Source organism: Ovis canadensis, chromosome X (genome assembly GCF_042477335.2).
Source record: "Ovis canadensis isolate MfBH-ARS-UI-01 breed Bighorn chromosome X, ARS-UI_OviCan_v2, whole genome shotgun sequence".
In the NCBI taxonomy this organism is placed as follows: Eukaryota; Metazoa; Chordata; class Mammalia; order Artiodactyla; family Bovidae; genus Ovis; species Ovis canadensis.
In genome coordinates, this window is record NC_091727.1 from 66,012,409 (window position 1) to 66,034,450 (window position 22,042).

The 22,042-nt window shown below is 47.8% G+C and overlaps 2 protein-coding genes across 10 annotated transcripts in view; one reads left to right on the forward strand and one right to left on the reverse strand.

Moving 5' to 3' along the window:
- LOC138931074 (NHS-like protein 2) overlaps window positions 1–22,042 on the forward strand; it is a 76,972-nt gene that overhangs the window by 37,401 nt on the left and 17,529 nt on the right. For 2 of the 8 annotated variants that reach the window (XM_070291808.1, XM_070291807.1), the window contains 3 exons: window positions 18,280–18,435; window positions 21,309–21,436; window positions 21,743–21,938. The exons of 3 other annotated variants lie outside the window; for them this stretch is intronic. In XM_070291808.1, the coding sequence (XP_070147909.1) occupies window positions 18,280–18,435; window positions 21,309–21,436; window positions 21,743–21,938 (480 nt within the window). Of the gene's footprint in view, window positions 1–17,134; window positions 17,309–18,279; window positions 18,436–21,308; window positions 21,437–21,742; window positions 21,939–22,042 lie in introns of all 8 variants that reach the window. 3 more of the 8 variants (XM_070291809.1, XM_070291810.1, XM_070291811.1) reach the window with 3 other exon arrangements.
- Window positions 13,448–17,944, reverse strand: RTL5 (retrotransposon Gag like 5). 2 transcript variants are annotated; one of them, XM_070291816.1, is made up of 2 exons: window positions 14,464–17,944; window positions 13,448–14,019 (listed from the first exon to the last, which is right to left on the reverse strand). In XM_070291816.1, exon 1 carries the CDS (start codon window positions 17,792–17,794, stop codon window positions 16,073–16,075), a length of 1,722 nt encoding a protein of 573 aa, XP_070147917.1. In that variant the 5' UTR covers window positions 17,795–17,944; the 3' UTR covers window positions 13,448–14,019; window positions 14,464–16,072. The 2 variants fall into 2 exon arrangements, with proteins under 2 accessions (XP_070147917.1, XP_070147916.1); XM_070291815.1 differs by having other exon boundaries at window positions 16,225–17,934.

The window sequence follows — 22,042 nt, forward strand, 5'->3', positions numbered from 1 at the left end:
GATTCTAAGTAAAAAACAGGGTCGTAAACTTTCTATGATTTGGTAAGTAAAAAAAAAAAGTACAAAGTTGTATCTTTACTGTTATTGCACTTATGTAAAACTGTGTATGCGCATGAACAGGGTAACATCATGGGCGATTTCTTTCTCTAATCACAAACATTTGCATGTGATTAAATATATCTTTGGAATCAAAATATTAAATAAATCAGATTAGACAAGAAAAATGTATCGCATCATAGACAACCAATGGGTGGAGTTGAAGAAAAAACTGCTCTAGAGCACTCAAGGTATAGGACTGCCGTATGTTGTCCCTGTCTCCATTCAGGTACAGGAGGGCAAAACTAAAGTCCCTCAAGGTTAAAATGGAAGAGATGTGAGCCAGAGTCTGGTCCAAATAAAGAACCTCAATAGTGGCACCAAAGTTGGCTGAGAGGTGGGCATGAGGGCTGGACAGTGAACTCATCCTCAGAAAGGGAGAAGCATTCCAGCTGAGACTCAGCATGGTCTTGGGAGCTCAGACCTTGCTGATTTCTTGGAAACATCTGAATATTTGGTGAGAGCTTCAACTAGATCTCCATCTCTAAAGGGAATAAGTCTAACTAGCTGGCACATCTATATCCCCATCTTTCTACCTACATATATATTTAGGTACCAGGGGACTCCTGACTGGACTGTAAAATCCTAGCCTAAGGTCAGAATAGCTGACTTTAGGATCAAGGTCCAGGTCAGATGACTGGGGTAGGTATGTAGTAAGTTTGAAACTTCAGGCATGTGTGCTACTTCCAGCTCTACTTTCCTCTTTTAAACTCTGCTACTTAGAACAACGACTCTCCAGATAGAGTTTACGAAGATCTCTACAAGCAGTATTTCTTTGTACCTTGGTAACCAGTTTACTTTTAAATGGTAGCATATCTGTTGATACATGGTCACTATGGAATCTAAGACATACTAGAATTTCTGCAGTTTATCAATTAGCTACCATGATCTTGGGCTTCCCTCGTGGCTCAAAGGTAAAGAATCCACAAGAGACACAGTTGATCCCTGGGTTGGGAAGATCCCCTGAAGAAGGAAATGGCAACCCACTCCGGTATTCTTGCCTGGAGAATCTCATGGACAGAGGGGCCTGGCACAGAAGGGCTGCAAAGAGTCAGACAAGACGTAGTCACTAAACAACAACGCTGATCTCATCTTGTGGCCTTTGTTTTGACACTTGAGTATGATATTGTGGTACACTTCTGACTTACCAAGGTTCTTTTTCATGTATATAACAGCTTTATTGAGACATAATGCATGCATTTACCATACAGTTCACACATTTTAAAATGTACAATTCAGCGGGTTTTAGTATATTTAAAGAGTTGTACGACTGAACAACAAGAGTTCTGCAGCGATCACCCCAATCTTGGAACATTTTCAGTACCCTGAAAGAAACCTTAAACCCCCTTCCCAGCCCTAGATAACCACTAATCTACTTACTATCTCTATGGATTTGCCTTTCCTGGGCATGCCATGCAAATAGAATCATTCACTATGTGGCCTTTTGTGTCTGGCTTCTTTGGTGTGGCATAATGTTTTCAAGGTTTATTGATGTTGTAGTATGTCTCATTACTTCATTCCCTTTTATGACTGGATCAGTTCAGTTCAATTCGGTTACTCAGTTCTGTCCCACTTTTTGTGATCCCATGGACTGCAACATACCAGGTTTCCCTGTCCTTCACTGTCTCTTGGAGCTTGCTCAAACTCATATCCTTTGAGTCAGTGATGCCATCCAACCGTCTCGTCCTCTGTCGTCCCCTTCTCTTCCAGCCTTCAATCTTTCCTAGCATCAGGATCTTTTCCAATGAGTCAGCTCTTCTCATCAAGTGCCCTAAGTATTAGAGTTTCAGCTTCAGCATCAGTCCTTCCAAATGAATATTCAGGGTTGATTCCCTTTAGGATTAACTGGTTTAATCTCCTTGTTGTCCAAGGGACTCTCAAGAGTCTTCTCCAACACCACAGTTCAAAAACATCAATTCTTCAGTGCTCAGCCTTCTTTTTGGTCCAACTCTCACATCTGTACATGACTACTGGAAAAACCACAGCCCTGGCTATATGGACCTTTGTCAGCAAAGTAATGTCTTTGCTTTTTAATGCACTATTTAGGTTTGTCACAGCTTTTCTTCCAAGGAGCAAGCATCTTTTAATTTCATGGCTGCAGTCACCATCTGCAGTGATTTTGGAGCCTAAGAAAATAAAGTCTCTCACCATTTCCTTCGTTTCCCCGTCCATTTGCCATGAAGTGATGATGCCATGATCTTAGTTTTTTGAATATTGAGTTTTAATCCAGCTTTTTCACTCTCCTCTTTCACCTTCATCAAGAAGCTTTTTAGTTCCTCTTTGCTTTCTGCCATAAAAGTGGTGTCATCTGCATATCTGAGGTTATTGATATTTCTCCTGGCAATCTTGATTCCAGCTTGTGCTTCATCCAGCCTGGCATTTCACGTGGTGTACACTACATATAAGCTAAATAAGCAGAGTGACAATATACAGCCTTGACAACAACAACCAGTCTATTGTTCCATGTCCAGTTCTGTTGATTCTTGACCTATATACAGGTTTCTCAGGAGGCAGGTAAGGTAGTCTGGTATTCCCATCTCTTTAAGAATTTTCTACAGTTTGTGATCCACACAGTCAAAGGCTTTAGCATATGACTGGATAGTATTCCATTGTATGACTACACCATATTTTGTTTATTTTTTTATCTATCCATCAGCAGATGCACACAGGTTGCTTCCTCTTTTGGCTATTGTAAATAATGTGGCTATAAATATTCATTTATAAGTTTTTGTGTGGATGTGTATTTTCATTTCACTTGGGTGTATGCCTAGTAATGCAAGTACTGGATTGTATGATGACCCCGTATTTAACATTTTGAGGGACTGACCATTTTCCAAAGCAGCTGCGCTATGTTACATTCCCACCAGCAATGTGTAAGAGTACCAGTTTTTTCACATGCTCATCAACATTTGTCTGACTTTTTGATTCTAGCCATCCTAGTGGGTGTGGAGTGGGATCTCACTGTGTTTTTTATCTGTAGTCTCCTAATGACTAATGATGTTGAACATCTTTTATGTGCTCATTGGCCATTTGTATATCTTGGAGAAATGTCTAATCAGATCTTTTACCCATTTTTGAATTCAGTTATCTGTCTTTTTATTACTGATTTGTAAGAGATGTTTATATATTCTGGGTACAAGTCTGTTATTAGGTACATGATTTGCGAATATTTTCTGGCTTCTGGAGGCTATTTACTTTCATGTATTTATTTATTTATTTTTGTCTGCCTTAAGTCTTTGTTGCAGTGCATGGGCTTTCTCCAGCTGTGGCAAGTGGGGGCTGCTCTTCCGTTGTGGTGTGTGGGCTTCTCATGGTGGCGGGTTCTCTTTGTTGTGGGGCACAGGCTCTAGAGTGTGTTGGCTTTAGTAGTTGTGGTGTGTGGGGCACACACTTAGCTGCCTCGTGATACGCGGGGTCTTCCTGGACCAGGGATGGAGCCTGCGCCCCCTGAACTGGCATGTGGATTCTTAACCACTGGGTGGCCAGAGAAGGCCAGGGTTCTTACTCACTCAATGGCATTATTTATAACACATTTTTAAAATTTTAATAAATTCCAGTTTATTTTTTCTTTTGTTATTTGTGCAACGTGTCACAACTAAGCAACTGTTGTATAATCCAAGGTCTCAAAAATTTATGTCTATATTTCCTTCTCAGTTTCATAGTTTTAGTTGTTATGTGTAAGTCTTTAATCTAATTTGAGTTTAATTTTGTGTCAGTGTAAGAATTCCCAAGTTCATGCTTCTGCATGTGGAGATCCAGTTGTCCTAATACCACTTGTTGAAAAGACTGTTCTTTCCCCATTGAATGAATTTGGCACCCTTGTCAAAAATCAGTTGGCCATGAGTATTATTTCTGGATTCTCAATTCTGTTCCATTGATCTATATGCTATCCTTATACTGCTACTACTAAGTCACTTCAGTCATGTCTGACTCTGTGCGACCCCACAGACGGCAGCCCACCAGGCTCCCTGGTCCCTGGGATTCTCCAGGCAGGAACACTGGAGTGGGTTGCAAGTGGAAGTGAAGTCGCTCAGTCGTGTCCGACCCTCAGCGACCCCATGGACTGCAGCCTTCCAGGCTCCTCCGTCCATGGGATTGTCCAGGCAAGAGTACTGGAGTGGGGTGCCATCGCCTTCTCCAATCCTTATGCTAGTAGCACATTATTTTAATTACTGTGCATGTGTGCTCAGTTGTATCCAACTCTTTGCAACCCCATGGGTTGCCCACCAGGGTCCTCTGTCCGTGAAATTCTGCGGGCAAGAATGCGGGGGTGGGTTGCCATTTCCTACTCCCAGTAGCTTTGCATAGAGTTTTGAAATTGGTGGGAAGTGTGAGCCCTCCAACTGTGTTCTTTTTTAAGTTTGTTTGGGTCCCTGGAATTTCCATATGAATTTTAACCTCAGCCTGTCAATTTCTACAAGGAATTCAACTGGACTTCTGATCCAAATTGCATTCAATCTGTAGATCATTTTGGAGAGTATTGCCGTCTTAACAATGTTACGTATTTGGTCTTTCCATCTGTTTCAGTCTTCTTTCTTTTGTAAGTTTTCAGTGTACAACTCTGGCACCACTTTTGTTTAATTTTTTCTAAGTGTTTTATTCTTTTGATGATATTGTAAATGGAGTTATTTTCTTAATTTTACTTCAGATTGTTCATTACATGTATATAGCAATACAATTTTTATATTGATTTCATATCCTACAACTTTGTTGAATTCATCCCATTACTTTGAATAGTTTTTAGTGGATTCCTTAGAATGTCTATATACAGGATCATGTCGTCTGTCCTTTTTCCTTTCCAGTCTTTCCAGATCCTTTTATTTCTTTTTCCTATCAAATTGCTCTGGCTAGACCCTCCAGTACAATGTCAAGCAGAAGTGGCAAGAGAGGATACCCTTGTCCATTCCTAGTCTTGAGGGAAAACTTCTAGCATTTCACTACTTTGATGTTCTTGTGGGTTTTTCACAGATGCCCTTTGTCAACTTGGAAAACTTTCTTCCTATTTCCATTGGTTGAGGGTATTTTTTTTTATCATGAAAGGGTGTTGGATTTTGTCAAGTCCTTTCTCTGTGCCTTTTGAAATAATTACGTTTTTGCTTTTTATTCTATTGATATGCTGTATTTCATAAAATGATTTTCAAACATTACAACAACTGTGCATTCCTGGGATAAATCCTACTTGGCCATGGTGTGTGATCCTTCTTTTTTTAATTTATTTATTTTTAATTGAAGGATAATTGCTTTACAATATTCTGTTGGGTTCTGCCATATGTCAACATAAATCAACCATAGATATACATATGTCCCCTCCCTCTTCAACCTCCCTCCCACTTCCCACCCCATCCCACCCCTCTAGGTTGTCACAGAGACGCAGGTTGAGTTTCCTGAGTCATACAGCAAATTCCCACTGGCTATCTATTTTACATATGGTAATGTGTATGTTGCTGGATTTGGTTTGCTCATATCTTGTTGAGGATTTTTGAGTCCATAATAAGAAGAGATGTCAGTCTGTAGTTTTCTTGTTATGTTTTGGGTCTGTTTTTGTTATCAGGATAATACTGGCCTCATAGAATGAGTTGAGAAGTATTACCTCTTCTTCTACATTTTGAAAGAGTTTTTTAAGAATTGACATTAATTCTTCTTTAATTATTTGGTAGAATTCATCAAAGAAGCCATCTGTGTCTGGGCTTTTCTTCATGGGTAGTTTTGATTATTAATTCAGTCTCTTTACTTACAACAAGTTTATTTGGAGCTTTTGTTTCTTCTTTGTGTCTTTTCAATAGTTTGTATCTATCTAAGAATTTATGCATTTCATCTAACTTGTATAATTTATTGTCAAACAATTGTTCATAGTATTCTTTTATAATCTTTTTTATTTCTGTAAGGTGGATTATAATGTCCCCTTTTTAATTTCTGATTCAAGTAACTGGGATCTTCTCACTTTTATTCTTGGTCAATCTAGCTAATCAAAGTTCTTTTGAATTCTCATGTGATCCTCAGTTTCTTTCTGCCTATGTTTGGGAGACTTGGCCAACCTAAGAACATACATATATTTCTTTTATAGTCAAAAGAATAAGTCTTCTTCACATTCCAGCACATGAAGCTCTCAATCTAAACCCCCAAAGCATACTATTCTGTTCCCTTGGCTAACTGAGGCAGATTCATTGTGAACCAGCCTCTTTATTAGCCCCGGCTGTAGTTCATAAGACTGTCACAATCTCAGCCACTCATTTTAGAAAATAAGCTGCAGCCCTTTTAGCACACTGGCCATCAGCCAAGTATTGCTTATTTCTGAATAAATATGGGGACCTGGGGAAGAGCAGAAGGCAGCAGACCCTGGCTAGCTAGAAGCCCCAAGCAAAGCATTGTGAGTAGACCTGAGGCCTGGTCTTGATAAACAGTGCTCTTTGCGTTTTGAATGAGAACAGAGGCAAGTTAGAAAGGCCAGAGGCCTCCTGCTGTTCTGACCATTTGTCTCCTTAGCCATGGCGCCCAGACCGTGCTGCCCTGGTTGGCAGGGATTCAGCTGACAGGTGGCAAAGTCAGGAAGTCAGGAAAAGGCATTTGGTGTTTTGGGAAAGTGCCAATTTTGACTGGTGGTCTGGGGTGCATAGCACAGTTGGTGATCTTTTCCCTCTCTGCAAGCCTTAAGTCTGGCTGGGGTGTTGGGGTTAGAAGCATCTATTATCTCAGAAAATGTCTTTGAGCCAATAAAATGTTCGCTTAAAGATTATTTCCAGACTAATAGGAAATCTGTATGTGCAAGCAAGTCCAAATTTTAAAAGGGAGCAAAACCCACTGAGATTTCACTGGAAAGGAAGTGGCAACAAATCAGCTCTTAGGGATGAGTGTGTGGTGAGCTTGAAATTCAAACCAAGTGTGACAGCCTCAGCCCCACCCTGGGCTGCTGACTCAGGACCAAGAGGAAGAAGGAGCTGCCAGACTTCATGATTTCTGTAAACAGTTCTTGAAAGAGAAACCACACACTTGTCTTTCTGCCAGCCCCTAGCTTCTCCTTAGAGCTTAAAATGCAGCTATTGTCTTTTCTGTGACACTGTAGGGCAGGGCTTCTCAACTTGAGCTCTGTGGACCTCCAAGCAGTTTGTGGAAAGAATTTAGGGGGTCTATGAACTTGGATGGGAAAACTATTTGATCCTTTTCCACTAATCTCTAACAGAAATTTAGCATTTCCTCAAATTTGGAATGTAGGCAGCAAGCCATAATAGTATTAACAGTATCTGTGACTTTATCTGTCTCTCCAAAGTTATTTATGTTCAGCATCACTTCAAAACTCCGAATCTATAGACTTGTCACTCAGTCTTGTAACTTAATGCATTATTAAAGTAATATAACTAGATCATAATTTCTTAAAAGTATTCTTATAACCATTTCAATATGATTCATTTCCTTTGTAATTCTATGCATTATATTTTATGGTCTGAAACCCATATTCTGAGGTCCAGAGGTTTGACCAAACTGCTAGAGGGACCGATGACCAAAAAGAGGCTGAGACCCTTGCCCTATATCCTGGTGCTCTCCTGCTCCGCTGGCTTAATTTCTGATCTACAAAACTTTCCTTATCTTATTGGAGGGCTCAAAAACACTTGTGTGCTAGTGGTGTGACATTAGGCAAATTCAAATTTCCCTGCTGCTTCTCAATCTGCAAAGTGGGGAATAACACTACCAACTTACCTACTTTTATAGGGTTGTTGCAATGACTCAATGAGTTAATACATGTAAAGCACTTGAAAGTGAAAGTGAAGTCACTCAGTCGTGTCCAACTCTTTGCGACCCCATGGACTGTAGCTTATCAGGCTCCTCCGTCCATGGGATTTTCCAGGCAAGAGTGCTGGAGTGGGTTGCCATTTCCTTCTCTAGGGGATCTTAATAGTAGCTGCTCATAAGTATTAGTTATTTTTATTATTGTTGTTCATATCAATTATCTCACTAATATATATCTATATCTCCTAATATATATATATGTGTGTATATATATACTATTACTATCTCTGTTTTTAGAAAAAGGAAACTGGAGCTTAGGGAGGTGAAATGACTGACCCAAGGATACACACAAGGAAATGGCTGAGCCAGAGTTCAAAGCCAGGTCTGTGTGACTCTCAAGGCCAGCAGAGGTCTCTCTTCACCACATGGCTGATTAGAAGCAACTGCCCGTCTCCCCCAAACAGATGGGGACCATCAAGGGGGGAGTCGTTTGGGGATGAACAACTAGCTCTGCACTCTCTTCCCCAACTTGTTCCTACTGTCCACACCTCCAGCTTAATGGGGGGAGAGGGCTGCTCCCAGCTCCACTTATATGCCGTCAGCCCTCAGCCAGATCTCAGGAGGCCAGTCCTCCCATCCTCCCAAAGTCTATTGCCAGTGCAGCCCCTACACGTGAAGGGGACAAATGAATACCAAGCTCATTTGGGGTCATGAACCAGCCTCTCAGTTCAGTTCAGTTGCTCAGTCGTGTCCAACTCTTTGTGACCCCATGAATCCCAGCACGCCAGGCCTCCCTGTCCATCACCAACTCCCAGAGTTCACTCAGACTCGCGTCCATCGAGTCAGTGATGCCATCCAGCCATCTCATCCTCGGTCGTCCCCTTCTTCTCCTGCCCCCAATCCCTCCCAGCATCAAAGTCTTTTCCAATGAGTCAACTCTTCGCATGAGGTGGTCAAAGTACTGGAGTTTCAGCTTTAGCATCATTCCCTCCAAAGAAATCTACTCAAGCCTTATAGAGTATTGGAGTTTGGGGTAGGGGAGCAACTGGGGACTCAGAAATGGATGAGCTTGTCTGGGCAGTGAAAGCGGCATTAAGAAGGAAGTGGTCTGGGAGCAGAGGAGATCACCAGTTGGAGTGGGCCAGGAGTGCTTATGAATTTTTAAGGCAGAGGGAATAGGCCATGCAAAGAGCCAGAGGCATAAAAGAGTCTGGTATGTAAGGAAAGAAGAAAGTAATTCAGGATGTCTGGGGCTTGGATTGAATGGAAGAGGGAAGAAGGTTGGCATGGGCAGATGAGATGGCAGTTTATTTATAACCAGATAGTGAGGAAGGCTGCAGCCATGAAATTAAAAGATGCTTTCTCCTTGGAAGAAAAGTTATGACCAACCTAGTCAGCATATTAAAAAGCAGAGACATTCATTACTTTGCCTAAAAAGGTCCGTATAGTCAAAGCTATGGTTTTTCCAATAGTCATGTATGATGTGAGAGTTGGATGATAAAGAAGGCTAAGTGCTGAAGAACTGATACTTTTGAACTGTGGTGTTGGAGAAGACTCTTGAGAGTCTCTTGGACTACAAGGAGATCAAACCAGTCAATCCTAAAGGAAATCAGTCCTGAATATTCATTGGAAGGACTGATGCTGAAGCTGAAACTCCAATACTTTGGCCACCTGATGTGAAGAGCTGACTCATTGGAAAAGATCCTGATGCTGGGAAAGATTGAAGGCGGGAGGAGAAGGGGATGACAGAAGATGAGATGGTTGGATGGCATCACCGACTCAATGGACATGAGTTTGAGTAAACTCCGGGAGTTGGTGATGGACAGGGAGGCCTGGCGTGCTGCAGTCCATGAGGTCACAAAGAGTTGGACACAACTGAGTGACTGAACTGAACTGAGTGAGGAAGGTCAGAACCTGGTCCACAAATGTTCCAATAGAGGAAGGAGAGCCGTTGAAAAGTTTTTATATAGCAGCAACAGGACCAGATTTGCCTGTTCAAAGAACTATGCCCACCCACCCCACAAGCAAGCTTGCAGAAGGTGGATTGCTTAGAAGGGGTAGAGACTAGAGGCTGGTTAGACCAACAGGTAGTGCTACTATAAAGAACCTGCCTGCCAATGCAGGAGACAAAAGAGACTAGGGTCAGGAATATCCTCTGGAAAAGGAAATGGCAACCCACTCAACTATTCTTGCCTGGAGAATCCCATGGACAGAGGAGCCTGGTGAGCTGTTGTCTATGCAGTTGCAAAAGAGTCGGATATGACTGAGCAACTAAACCACAACAAACAAGCCCAATAGGGAGGCTACTTCAGCAGTGGGCAGAGAGATGAGGAGGGGCTAAACTGGGAAGGGAGGAGCCTGGAGCTTCTGACATTCCCTCTGGCTCAGCCTCTGCACTAAGTGGTGAGGAGGAGGTGGGATCAGGACCACAATTGCTGGGGGTGCTTGCCCTCCTCAAGTTTCATTGTGTTTGGAAAGTCTTCTTTGCGCCAAAAGACAATCGCTGTGAATTCATAGGCTAACACTTCCAAGAGCAGAATAAATAGCCAGGACCCTACTTTCTGGCCCTGCCCTCCTAGGAGAGTAGCTGAGATGAGAGGCCCCAGCTCTACCCCTCTGCGTGGTAGGCAGGAAGGAGAGAGGGGGCCTCAAAGAGCAGGTCAGAGCCTGCCCTCAGTCACAGGAAATATCCACCCTCCTAAGCCTTTCAGAGACTGTTTTCTTCCAAGTAGGTCCTGCTGTTACCAGGGCAACGAAGAACCCTGGGCTTTGTGTTTCTGTCTGTGGAGTCCCTGGAGAGAAGTGATCTGTGGAGCTTTCCCTAGTCTAGGCAGGAAGCAGGAAGTGCTAGCTGGAGGTGGAGCCCCTACTCCTACTTAGAGATAATCTCTTGCCTTGTTAATGCCTTTCTTCATCCCCCGGGAGGGGCCAAGGCCCCAGGAAAGTCAGTTCTGGCAGCCTAGGCTCTGGTGGACCTGGTTTCTCAAGGCCAGGCCCATCTCATGGCACACCTCTCTCAGGAAGGGCAGTCTGAGCAAGTGTCCTGGAGGGGTAAGCTCATACCAGGCCATGCTACATGCTGGGGGATCACTGCACAAATATTTCTTGATCCCATACTACATGCTAGTGCAGGATTTCCAGGCTGGCTCCTGCTCCAGGGAGCTCTATGGGAAGGCTCAGAACCAAACTGGCCACTAAATGTCACCTGAGCTGGTTGGCCTCCAAGGCTCTTTTCTGCACTGGGCTGGGCTAGTCATTAGAATTGCCTAGGGAGCTTTTTAGAAATAGAAATTCCTGGAGATTCTGATTCCACCAGTGTGGGTGTGAGTGGAGGGTGGAGGCTAAGTTCTGGATGTCTAATTGCTAGACCTCACAGTTGAACTCTGCAGACGGAGCAAGTGACCTTAAGCTGCCTCTTTTGGGCTTTTGTTCTATTTCCTTGTTTGGGGCATGCAAATGGGCTTCTGTGAGATACAGCCTGCTCACTTCCATTGGACAGCCAGGATCCCAGGTACGGCCCGCCATCTCCTGAGTCCTGCATGCACTCTGTTGCAGCAGCCCTGAAAGGTATTAGCATTTCTGGCACCCATGGCACTCTGCTGATTAATCCTGAAGCCCGCATCACCTCAGGCCCCCATCAACTTTCAGTTTTTTTTCACAGCTTTCTTCTCATCCACATCTTCCCCACTCAGGCTTCTGCAGATGGTTTTGTGAACGTAACTGCAAGATATCACAGGTGCACCTAGTAAAGGTCATTTCAGCACATCCTTCCAAGTTAGATTGGGAGGGGGTGGTTCCTGACTCCATTTTGGAGGGGGTCGTCTAGTCCTCCAACTTAATGCCATCTTGCTAATGCCCTTGGCAGCCTACCTCTAGGTAGCAGCCCATGTATTCTTTGTTTATGTACTAAACTAGGGTTGTGATCCTACTGTGTGGATCATGAAATGCTAATACCTGTGCTGGATAGCTGTGTGCTGGGTCCAGGGGACTATATGGATGAGGAAACTATGTCCTAAGCAGGATTCGGAGTCACACAGGGTCCCAAATCCAGTCAGTGGTGTGACCAGACTGGAATACAGGGCTCTTTTTCCTATACTTATAGGGCTCCCCACTGCAAGGGTTGGCAAGGCTGAGCCTGCTCTTACTTGCCCCCACCTCCTTTGACAGGCCATCACATACGCAATCTGGGATCACCTAGCTCTCCCTGAAATGGCATGAGAAACGCCATTGGGTGCTGGAGACTTAATCTGATCCCCTAAAGCAGAAAGGGGAGCTCCAGTACTCACTGATGCTTCTCATGGCCCCACAGCCTTGTTCCTCCCCAAAAGGGGGCAGTTGTCAGCCACACACTCATGCATACTCATCTCCATAAAATCAGCCCTGCCACTGGCCTGCCTTGCTCTTCAGGCCCTTCCCTGAAGGACAGAACTGGCTGGTTCTGGAACTTCCAGAGATCGGGCACCTGGTTGCTTTGGCAAAGACCCAGAATCCGGTCAGGTTAAGGCTTGAGCATGTGGCGGGGTTTTCTTGGGAAAAGGCTTGGAGTATCAGAATTGAGAGAGTGTAAATCTGGGAGTCTCAATGACCCGAGTCCACCATGCAACCTAGTATCTCTGAAATTCAGGTCCCTCAGTTCTAAAAGAAGACGCCATTACCTTCTTCACTGAGCGTGGGAATGAAATGTGGTGAAAGTGCCTGGCACACGGTCAGAAACACGCTAGTTTCCGCCCTCTTTTCTCCCTCCTTCCCTTTGTTCCTTCCCCATAAAGAGGCATAGCAAGCGCACATCTGATGCGGGGCTTTGTTTCTCACATGTCTGTACGGTGGTGGGCCGGGCAGGACAGACCCTGTTGGAGGGCCAGTAGAGGGAGGCGGAGAGGGGTGAAGCATCCCTAGAGCTGAGGAATGGGCAGCTGTGGTGCTATGATAGCGCCACTTAGCAGCTGTAAACCTTGGGCCAGGCTTTCTCCTTTCTAAGCCTCAGTTTCCTCATCTGTAAGAGGAGAGTGAGATGAATGAGATAACGGCTGTGAAGTCCCTGGCAGAGCCACTGGTAGGGACTCCATAAGCATTCTCACCCACTGTCCCAGGTGGGGAAAATTCAGCTCATGGCTGGGAAACTTGAGCAAATCCCAGAATGGGATTCAGTTTCTTCTGAGCCCACAGTCTGTGAGGAGCAGTGGATACTTGCTGGACAGTGTCTGCGTGGACTTGCTCTGAGAGTGTATTTGAAAATCTTCACCAGCTTTCTCACTGATGCCCCATAGCGCCATCTAGTGCCAAGAAGTGGAAGGGCCTTCCCCCCTTTCCCTCTCCCTCCCTCCAAAGTCCTGTGTGCGCGTGTGTGTTGTGTTTGGAGGCCAGGGGGACTGCACTGTTACAGGATGGTAAGGCTAGTACGCTTGTATCTTTATATTAGTGGAGAACTAATGCTGTTTTTTAATATGCCTAGTCCCTCCACTTCCCTCCTGATAGCTTCTGCCATTCACAGATTCAGTAGGCTGGAGCCCTTAGTTTGAAGGACTTCAAGGCTTCAGGCTAGGGTTGATCCAGGCGAAGTGCCAGGGAAGTACCTAATGCCTCCTAGGTGGTCTTCTGTGCTTGCTCAATAACCCAGAGAAACACAGTCTTTACACACCCTTTATCTTTTTATTGAGGAGAAAGCTTTAGCATACAGAACAATTTCTCATCTTCACAACACAGTAAAACAATAACACATTGGTTTCAAATGATTTCTCCCCGGGTCTCTGGGAATCCCTGGGCTGCCCTCATACCCCTGCATGCATACGCCCACCCCCACCCACCCCTCTTTAAACCCAAGAAATAGCCCAAAGCCCATAGTTCCTCTTACAACTATTGTGGCTGTTAGATCACAATATTGAAGATCTGGGAAAGGAGGGGAAGAGGGTCAAAGGGGAGCCCAAGCTCCCTTGCCACCAGAGGGCCACAAACCAGCTCACTGCTCAACTGTTCTTTCCCTGACCGAGGCTACATGGGCTCAGGATGAAAAGCACCATGGGAACAGGCAGGGCCTGTGATGAGGGGTCCCTGGAAGCGTGGGTGGAAGGCACCTGTCCTTTGGACTTCTCTGACAGGGACATGGGCAGCAGGGCCAGAATGTTGATTAACCATCAGCAAACAAGAGTCCACAGCTTTGAAGAATGGCAGGCCTCCTTCTGGAACTCTCTCCTGAGAAAATAGCTGAAAAACAGACAAAATTTTCTTTACAAGCTTATTTACTTTTGAACTGGTGGGGATGGGGAAAACCAGGCAATTGACATGTCCAACACATTAGGAGAAAGCTCAAATGTTATTCAGTCTGTGTGATTACATAGGTGGCAGCCATTTTAAGTCCTGCTGATCAAGAGCTCACAGATCTCAGCTTTGAAAAGACATGGCAAGAACACACTAGAAAGAAAGGCAGCAAAGCGTTAAGAGTGTGGCTCATCTGTGTGGTGGGATTCTGAATGTGGCTTTTGGATCCCCATCATTTTCTCTATTTGCCAAATTTTCTATAATGATTATGTATTACTTTTCTATTTGGAGAAGGGAGTAGCTTTTTTAAAAGATAGCAACAGGTTATAGGAACCTGGCTCCACCAATCCCCAGGCTGAGAAATGTGTGAGCAACAGAAGTGCTTCTTACCTCCCACTGATGAATAGAGACCTCACCGGAAACCAGTCGGAGGACTGGGTTTCTGTGACTCCTCTTCCTCCTGCTCCTTTTTCTTGCCTCTGAGCTCAAACTCCTAAGGCTGGGCTGAGGTTATCTGTCAGACTCCAGTGAGGAACAGAGGTTTAATTGACTATGTTTTCTTCCCTCTGGCCACAGACACTTTGGCTGCACTTGCCCAGCCGCCAGGCCCTGTGCAGGAAGGCCAGTGTGGAGGGCAGTCCAGGCCATCAGTGGATCTGGCTGCCATTCTGTGGCCAGAGTAACATAGTATGTACTTTTCACTGCAGAACCGTGTCTTCTGGACCCAAGGCCAGCAGCAGGTCTCTGTGAAGGCCCCTAGGTTAGGACCCAGAAGCCCCAGGAGTTACTAGGAGGCAGTCAACCTCTGAAACCTCACCATCTGCTCAATGCCCAGCATCAGGCTATGGCTTGCCCCTCATGTGAGAGACGTGAGGTCATCCCGGTTGCAAAGCTGCAGGAGGCAGTCTCTGTAGAGAGAACCTTCCTCTCTCCTCTCAGTACTAAGGAGTCCTTCACATTGGAGTTGAAGAGCAAGCTTTGGACCTCTCTCTCTGGCATTCTGGGAAGGAAAGGCCAATTAACCCACCTCTGGAACCCCAAGAATGGCAAATCTTCTGCCAAGACCTGCGGCTGGAGACTGCAGTCCAAGCCCTGGCCAGCGGAGGAGACCACCATCCCTAAGGAAAGAGTCACTCCTTACAGGGTCAAATTGAGTTGTTGCTGCTGCTTTCTCCTCCTCCCTGGCCTAACTGCCTACCCTTTAGGCAATGTCAAGGAAAGGAGTAGGGCATGGGATATTGGGCTGTGTCCACTAGGGATGCCCAGGAGAGCAGTGAAGTAAGAGGAAAGGGTCCCAGATCTGGCAAGCTCTCAGGCCCTAAGCCCATGGTCTGTGGGAAGGTGGAACCAGCTTGCTCAGTCAGTTGAAGACAGGTCTCAGCTGGGTGATCCACTGGACATGTGGCTTTGCATTCTCTCACTGGGCTAATTGGAGGGGCCTCTTCAGGGCCCTCCTGCTGGAGGGGTGACCTGAAGCAAGTGTAGGCTTCCAGGTACGTTTCTTGATAGCATCCTGCTGTCCACCAATTATACCTAGTAAGTGGCTTCAGTGGCTTTAGAAGTTCAGTGGAGCCTGTCCGGGGCAGAGCAGTGAGCCATTGGGTGAAGTCCAGGTTAGCCAGCCAGAGGATGAAACCATAGAATACAGTGTGAATTAACACAGGGGAGGTGAGGGCTTGGAACTAGAGGGGAAATACAAGAGGGTGACCAGTTCATTTATGGGAACAGGCCCATAAACCTGCTCTCTAGATCCTGGCAGGTATGAGCAGAGTGCACACCGAGAGGAGACCTATCACTGCGCCTTCCTTTCCCGAGTGTCACTCCCCAGTCAAGGTCATGGGATGGTCTGGAGTCCTCCAGGTTTTCGGGTTCTGCAGGTCTGGAACTTAAGTTCCCTTAAGTACTGGTCAGTGAATGAGGCAGGTGTGGCAGCGAAAGCAGGGGCAGGGAACACAGTGGAAGGGTGTGTTGTGGGGGAGGGGGCAGCTCACTCCAGCTCTCACACGCGAATACGGCCCCGTGCAGCCCGGTGGCCCCCCTGCCTCGGAGTGAGGCGGAATAGCACTGGGGGACGGCGTCGAATTTGGCGTTGCCCCAGGCGACCTGCGCGGCGAATTAGCGGTGGTGAACTGTAGAATGGTGAATTGATACCTGGAAGGCCCTCCAGAAGTGGGAGTCGATTCTGGTTCCTGCGTCTGCTGGGCTGTATGATGGGAGGCGACACATCTAGGAAGTTTTCATGATAGTAGCCAGAAGTCTGGGATGAAGCGTTGGCATAGGTGGGCTCCATCTCCATCAGCTCATCCAGGTCATCGTCTTGGGTCTCATCCTCTGTCTCCTGCTCCTGCTCGGGCTCTTGCGCGGGCTCCTGCTCTGGTTCCTGGCGGCCACCCTCATGTTCCTCTTCTTTCTTATCCTTACTCTGATCTTCCTCCTCCTTCTTCCTCTTCTTCCTCATCCCCTCCTCTTCCTCCTCTTCTTTCTCCTCCTCTTCTTCCGCCTCCTCTTCTTCCTCCTCCTCCCCGTCCTCCTCCCCTTTCTGTTTCAGCTCCTTCCTCATCTCTTCCTCCCTCTTCCTCCTCTTCTCCTCCTCCTCCCCCCTGGTCTCTTGCTGGATTGCTCTCACGCGCCTCCGCTGGTCCTTGTTGAGAATCCTGCGCCTGCGTGCCTCTTCATCTTGATCCCCACTGTGGCACTCTTCTCCCTCTTCACCTTCGAGATTACGGTCTGCTGCAAAAGGGAAGAAGATATTGCGAACCCCAGGGAGTGGCATTGGCTTGGGGACACGCACTTTTCTTTCTATCTCCACACACTCGAGAATCAGCTCATCCAGGTCGGCCATTTCAGTTGACCATAAGAGCTCCTTGCGGAAGAACTCTGATAAGCCTTTGAGGAACTGGTTTTGAAGGCGGCAGTCATCCCAAGACAAGAATTGAGCCAGGAACTGAAAAGCATCTGCATAGCTGCCCAGGGTACAGTCTCCCTGCTTGAGCTTGCGGATGGCTTTTTTTGCCACGCTTGGGGGAATGGGGCCACAGAATTGCTTACGGATTTCATCTAGGAAGCGCGGAAAGTTGGCATGCAGGGGGCTTCCTTCCTGGGTGACTGAGACGGCCCAGTCCTTGGCTTCACCAGCGAAAAAGGAGATCAGAAAGGCCACCCGCTCAGCGCCCCCGGGGAAATGATCCTCATGGTCGGCTATGAAAGTCTCTAGCTGCATCAAGAATTCAGCCAGGTAGACTGGGTCGCCCGAGAAGGGCTCTATCTCAGGCCGCTCCAGCGGCGGCAGAAGAGGCTGCGGGGGCAGCTCCTTGGCCGGAGACGGGGGCAGCGCCGGCGGGGGTGGACTGGGCATCGGGGGTGGGTCGGTGGGTGCGCCGGAAGTACCGCAATCCTGGATCACGCTAATCAACAGCTCGTCCGGGGCACACTCGGGCTCGGTGCGCGGGGGAGGCCAGCACAGGAAGGGCAGTTCTCCCTCGGGAGCGGCGTCGATCTCACTGAGCGGGAACTCAAAGTTCTCCTCAGAAAGGGCGGGCACCCCGGGGACCGGCCAGCGCATGTAGCTCGAGACATTGCCCCGCAAGGAATTGACCTCGGCCAGGGCTCTGCCGAGCTGAAGGCCCAGATTGGCATTCTCCCCGCGAAGGGCATTTAATTCTTCTCGCAGGGCCACGTTCGCCATGCGGAGGCTATTGAGATTGCCGGCCGCCTCGGACATCAGGACTAGCCGGGGCCCTGGGGCTGCGGGCAGGGGTGGGATGGGGAGATAGGGCCGTGAGAGGAGCCGGGGGCCGCGGCGGGGCGCGCGGGGGGCCGAGCCACACCCACTGGAGCGAGCTCGGAGGGCCTGGCGGCTCCGCCCGGGGCGCGTTACCTCGTCCCGGGGATCGCAAAGGGCGGGCGGCGGCGGGAGCCGGGAGGCGCCAGGCGGAGAAGGCGGGCGGCGAGGCAGCGAGGCGGCAATCGGGCGGGCGGAGGCTGGCGGCGAGGTAGGGAACTGACTGCGGCACGATCTGTCGAGGAAAAATCTTGCGGCTGGCGCGTCCCCGCCTTTTAAGCGCGGCCCGCGCCACCACCCCCCACCCCCGGCAGGGGCGGGTCTTAGGGAACCGCGGGAGCCCACTGGCCGCTGCGTGCCGCCCCCCTCAAGCCCCCCCGCCCCCCCGCCTGGCGGCGCCTCTCACTGCCTCTCTCCTTCCCTAGCTGCAGCTAACTCGGGTCGGGAAAATGCGACAGCGACTGCCCACTCGAGGTCGTCATGGCGACAGCCAGTGAACGTGTTCCTCTCCTCGGGCAGGCCCCCGAGTGTAGAGGAGCTGCTTCGCGAGGCGCAGCTCAATCTCCAGAGCCTGTTGCAAGGTACTGAGAGGGAGGGGGGCTGCGGCCAGAGGCCACGGGCCCAGCAGCGGCTAGAGGGAGGCGACGAAGAAAGGACAGGGACCCGCGAGAGAAAAAGCGAGAATAGTAGAAAACCTATTGAGAAACAAAAGACACACTTGCTCTCTTTCACCTTCCAAACTACTGACTCCAAAAGACCCTAATTTTAAGGCTGTTTACACCCCTTGCTCCCCCCTTACTTTTATTCAGTTCGCTTGTCTCTGAGAGAAAAGGGACAGAGGCCGAGACAGAGCCATGAGTCAAGTCATTTACAAACACTAGATGAGAGACTCCAAAAATGTGGGTCCGCATACCCTCAGGTCTTCTCTTGCCACATCACCCAAGCCTTTGGAATTCTGGCACCGGAAGACAAATGAGGCATCAACAGGGTCTCCCTCTCTGGGCTTCACTCTCTCTGCTTTTGAAATAACCTTGTTCATGTGTCTCCTGGGTCACTCCTGCCTCACCAAGTAAGCCCAATACACAACACTCAGACTTCATCTCATTCCCAATTCCCAACTCAGTGTCTTTGAGGTATTCTGATGAGCACCTTGTACACAAAGCTGGGTCCACACAACCAGAGAAACAGCCCAGTCATAACACCTGAGCAGTCAGACTGCTTGCACCAGGTGGAGTGAGAAAACCCATACTTTGAAATCAGACAGAGCCAGAATCTGGTTTGAATCCTACACCTAACTAGCTGTGTGACCTTATGCATATTACCCAACCTCTCTGAGCTTCAGATTAGTCATCTTCAAAATGGGGATTCCAGTTCCCCACATGGCAGAATTTTGTGAGAACTAAAAATAGGGTGTTCCTAAACCAATTAGCAACAATATCTGGCAGCTGGGTAAAATGATACTGATAAAATGCAATATCAGCTCCTGATTGGTGTCCTTTGGAACACAGGCTGATCTAGACACAATGTTAAAATTAAGGTAAAAGAAAAAAACAATGTGGTCCCTAATAGATCTTACAATATGAAAAACATACACATTGGCCAGTGGGATTTATCCAGTGTAAGTGGCAAGAGGATTAAAACTCAATGCTATGAGAGAAACTCAGGGTGCTGCAAATATCTGGATGGCGATTACAAGGGGCATGCATATATCAGAATTCACTGAACTGCACACTGAAGATTTGTGTACTTTACTGTAGGTAAATTAGATCTCAAGAAAAAAATACAAATAAAACCCCAGTGCTAGTCACAAGCTCCTTATACCCTCCAGGCACTCATTGTCCCACTTGAGGCTCTTTTCCAAGCAGAGAAGCCCTTCCTCCCTCTTTCTCACTCCAATCCTTAGACTTTCTTCCAAGTTCTATGCTTGCTGACTCCAAGAAGACCTTTAACGCTAGTTCTTCACTTTGCATCATTCCCTCCCTAAGCAGTCATACAAGGCCCTTTGTACCATCTAGCTCAAAAGGACTTGTATAGTTCTGAACTGATTTTCCTTTCACTTACTCATTTGTTCATTCACTCATTCTTCTGCTAATCCCAGGTATATATTTTGTCCACCTAACCAGACTGGGCTTCTCAATGTAAAAGATCACATCTCTTAGAACTCTCAGGTTTCTGGGAGCACCTGGCGTAGGGCTGCATCTGCAAGAGCGCATGTGTTGAATGAACATTAAAAGCGAAAAGAGGTCTTATCAGCTGTCATTTATGCATTACCAACAAAGGCTAACTTTTATGGAGAATAGAAAACTTCAGAGTGGCCACCCAACTGGCCAACAGCCATGACCCCCACCTCCCTGCCAGGGCAGTGGCAAGCTTAGAGAAGCAAGATTCCAAGGGATACCGTGAGCCTTGTATTCTGATGAGAGGAGCCGCCATGCAGAAAGAGTCAGTGTGCTCTGTGTTACCGCCATGGGCAGAATGAGGACAGGTGGGTGGAAACCTAGGGGGAGGTGGATTTCACCTCAAGATAAGGAAGAACTTTCCATATGCCTGCCAGCCCCAACTGTCCTTGGATGGAATGAGCCACCTTGGGAGGAAGGCTGCTTCCCTTCTCTGCAGGCAGGTGTGTGCAGAGGCTGAAGAAACACCTGGAAGGGCTGCTGAGGAGGAAACGGGAGCCTAGAATGAAACATTGGGCCAGAGAACCCTCGAGGCCCCTCCTGACTCCAAGTGTTCTATGATTCTTCAAGTCTCTGTTCAAATGTGCAAGCTCTGACTGTTGGTTCTTTAGCCTCACTTCCTTCCTTCATTCATTGAATCCATCACTTAAATAAAACCCATTCAAACCTTCTGCATCCTTCTTATTCCCTGACAATGCCCTAAACTTCTCTTTCTCCTCTGCCACTACCTCTGCCTTCCCTCTCTTTCACCTTAGCCCCACTGGAACTGACATCGCCGCCCACCACAGTGGGGCTAAGGTGCAGGGAACCAAGCCCTTAGAGGCTGAGGTAAGAGTTCTCGGCATCCAAGGGAAACTTCTATATTGGACTTTCCAAGGCATATTTCTTTGTGCTTCACACAGGTCATGTCCCTGGAAGGGTTGCGTAAAAACCTAGAGAGCTGCAGGGCTTCAAAGAGAGGGCCTTGGAGCAAAGAGTGGCCAAAGGCATCTGCATCCTGAGCCTCTTCCCTGAGTTGAACACTTACCATGGGGGCCATGGAGACAAAGGCTTAGTCCCTGAACCAGCACAACTCAAATCCATTGACTCTCTTTTCTCCTCATAGGAAGTAGGCATTTTTCCATTCCTGAATCCAGAGGCTCAGACGCTGGGAACTAACTTAAACAATGCGAGTCAGACCTGGCAGCTAGAGCAGGAGCCCCCAGCTTGTGGTCCTTCCCCAGCCCGGCGCTTGGCCGTGTCTCCCTAGAGTGTGTATCCACTGTGCTGTTTTTCAGAAGACTATGAGGAACAGTACTCGGAGGCCAGACTTCTGGGGCAGACCTTCCGCTCTGCTGATGAGGCCCCTGAGCCCACCCCCAGCCCAAGGCTCCAGTCTGCCAGGCGTCTGGAGTTTATACTGATGGTGAGTTGCCTCTTCCCCGACCTGGGAGAGCCAGCATGCAGAGCTTGCCCCACGCCCTTTGACGGGGGACCTGAAACAACTTTCATTACCCACTGGAAGCTGCTACTTACCTCTGCTCACCAGCAGAGCCATCCTGAGGCCCCACTGAGGTGGGCCCTGCACAGCAGGCATCTGGCCTGGCAGCCTATCCATGCTTTCCTGCCTCCCAGATGAAGCCTCTGACCACCCTGCCTAGACAGCCATCCTGTGGGCACAGCTCATCTCCAGTTGGAAGCACACCCTTCCCATCACCTTCTTTCCCAACAGCCCACAAAATGGCAGCTGAGCGAGGATGAGACTACCATGCAGGGTGTGAGGGCCCCTGAGGCCTCCCCGAGCCTGCCTACCACAGCCGACAAGCAAGCTGCCTGGAATAGCCCCTTTTCTCTGCCCATCCTAGAGGAGAAGCGGTGGCTTCAGTCTTGTCCCACACACTCTGACATCGTGCCCATCAACGTCTCCGGTAGAGTTGCTTAGCATCACCTCTGTTCGCTTCCCTCCATGCCAACTATAGATCATCCTGTCCAAATGCACTGGGTGCTGGGGGAGGGAGCAAGACTTTCTTTG

What these genes read in the sequence shown, in the direction of transcription:
- RTL5 (XM_070291816.1), bottom strand. Translation starts at nt 17,794, where the DNA reads ATGTCCGAGGCGGCCGGCAATCTCAATAGCCTCCGCATGGCGAACGTG.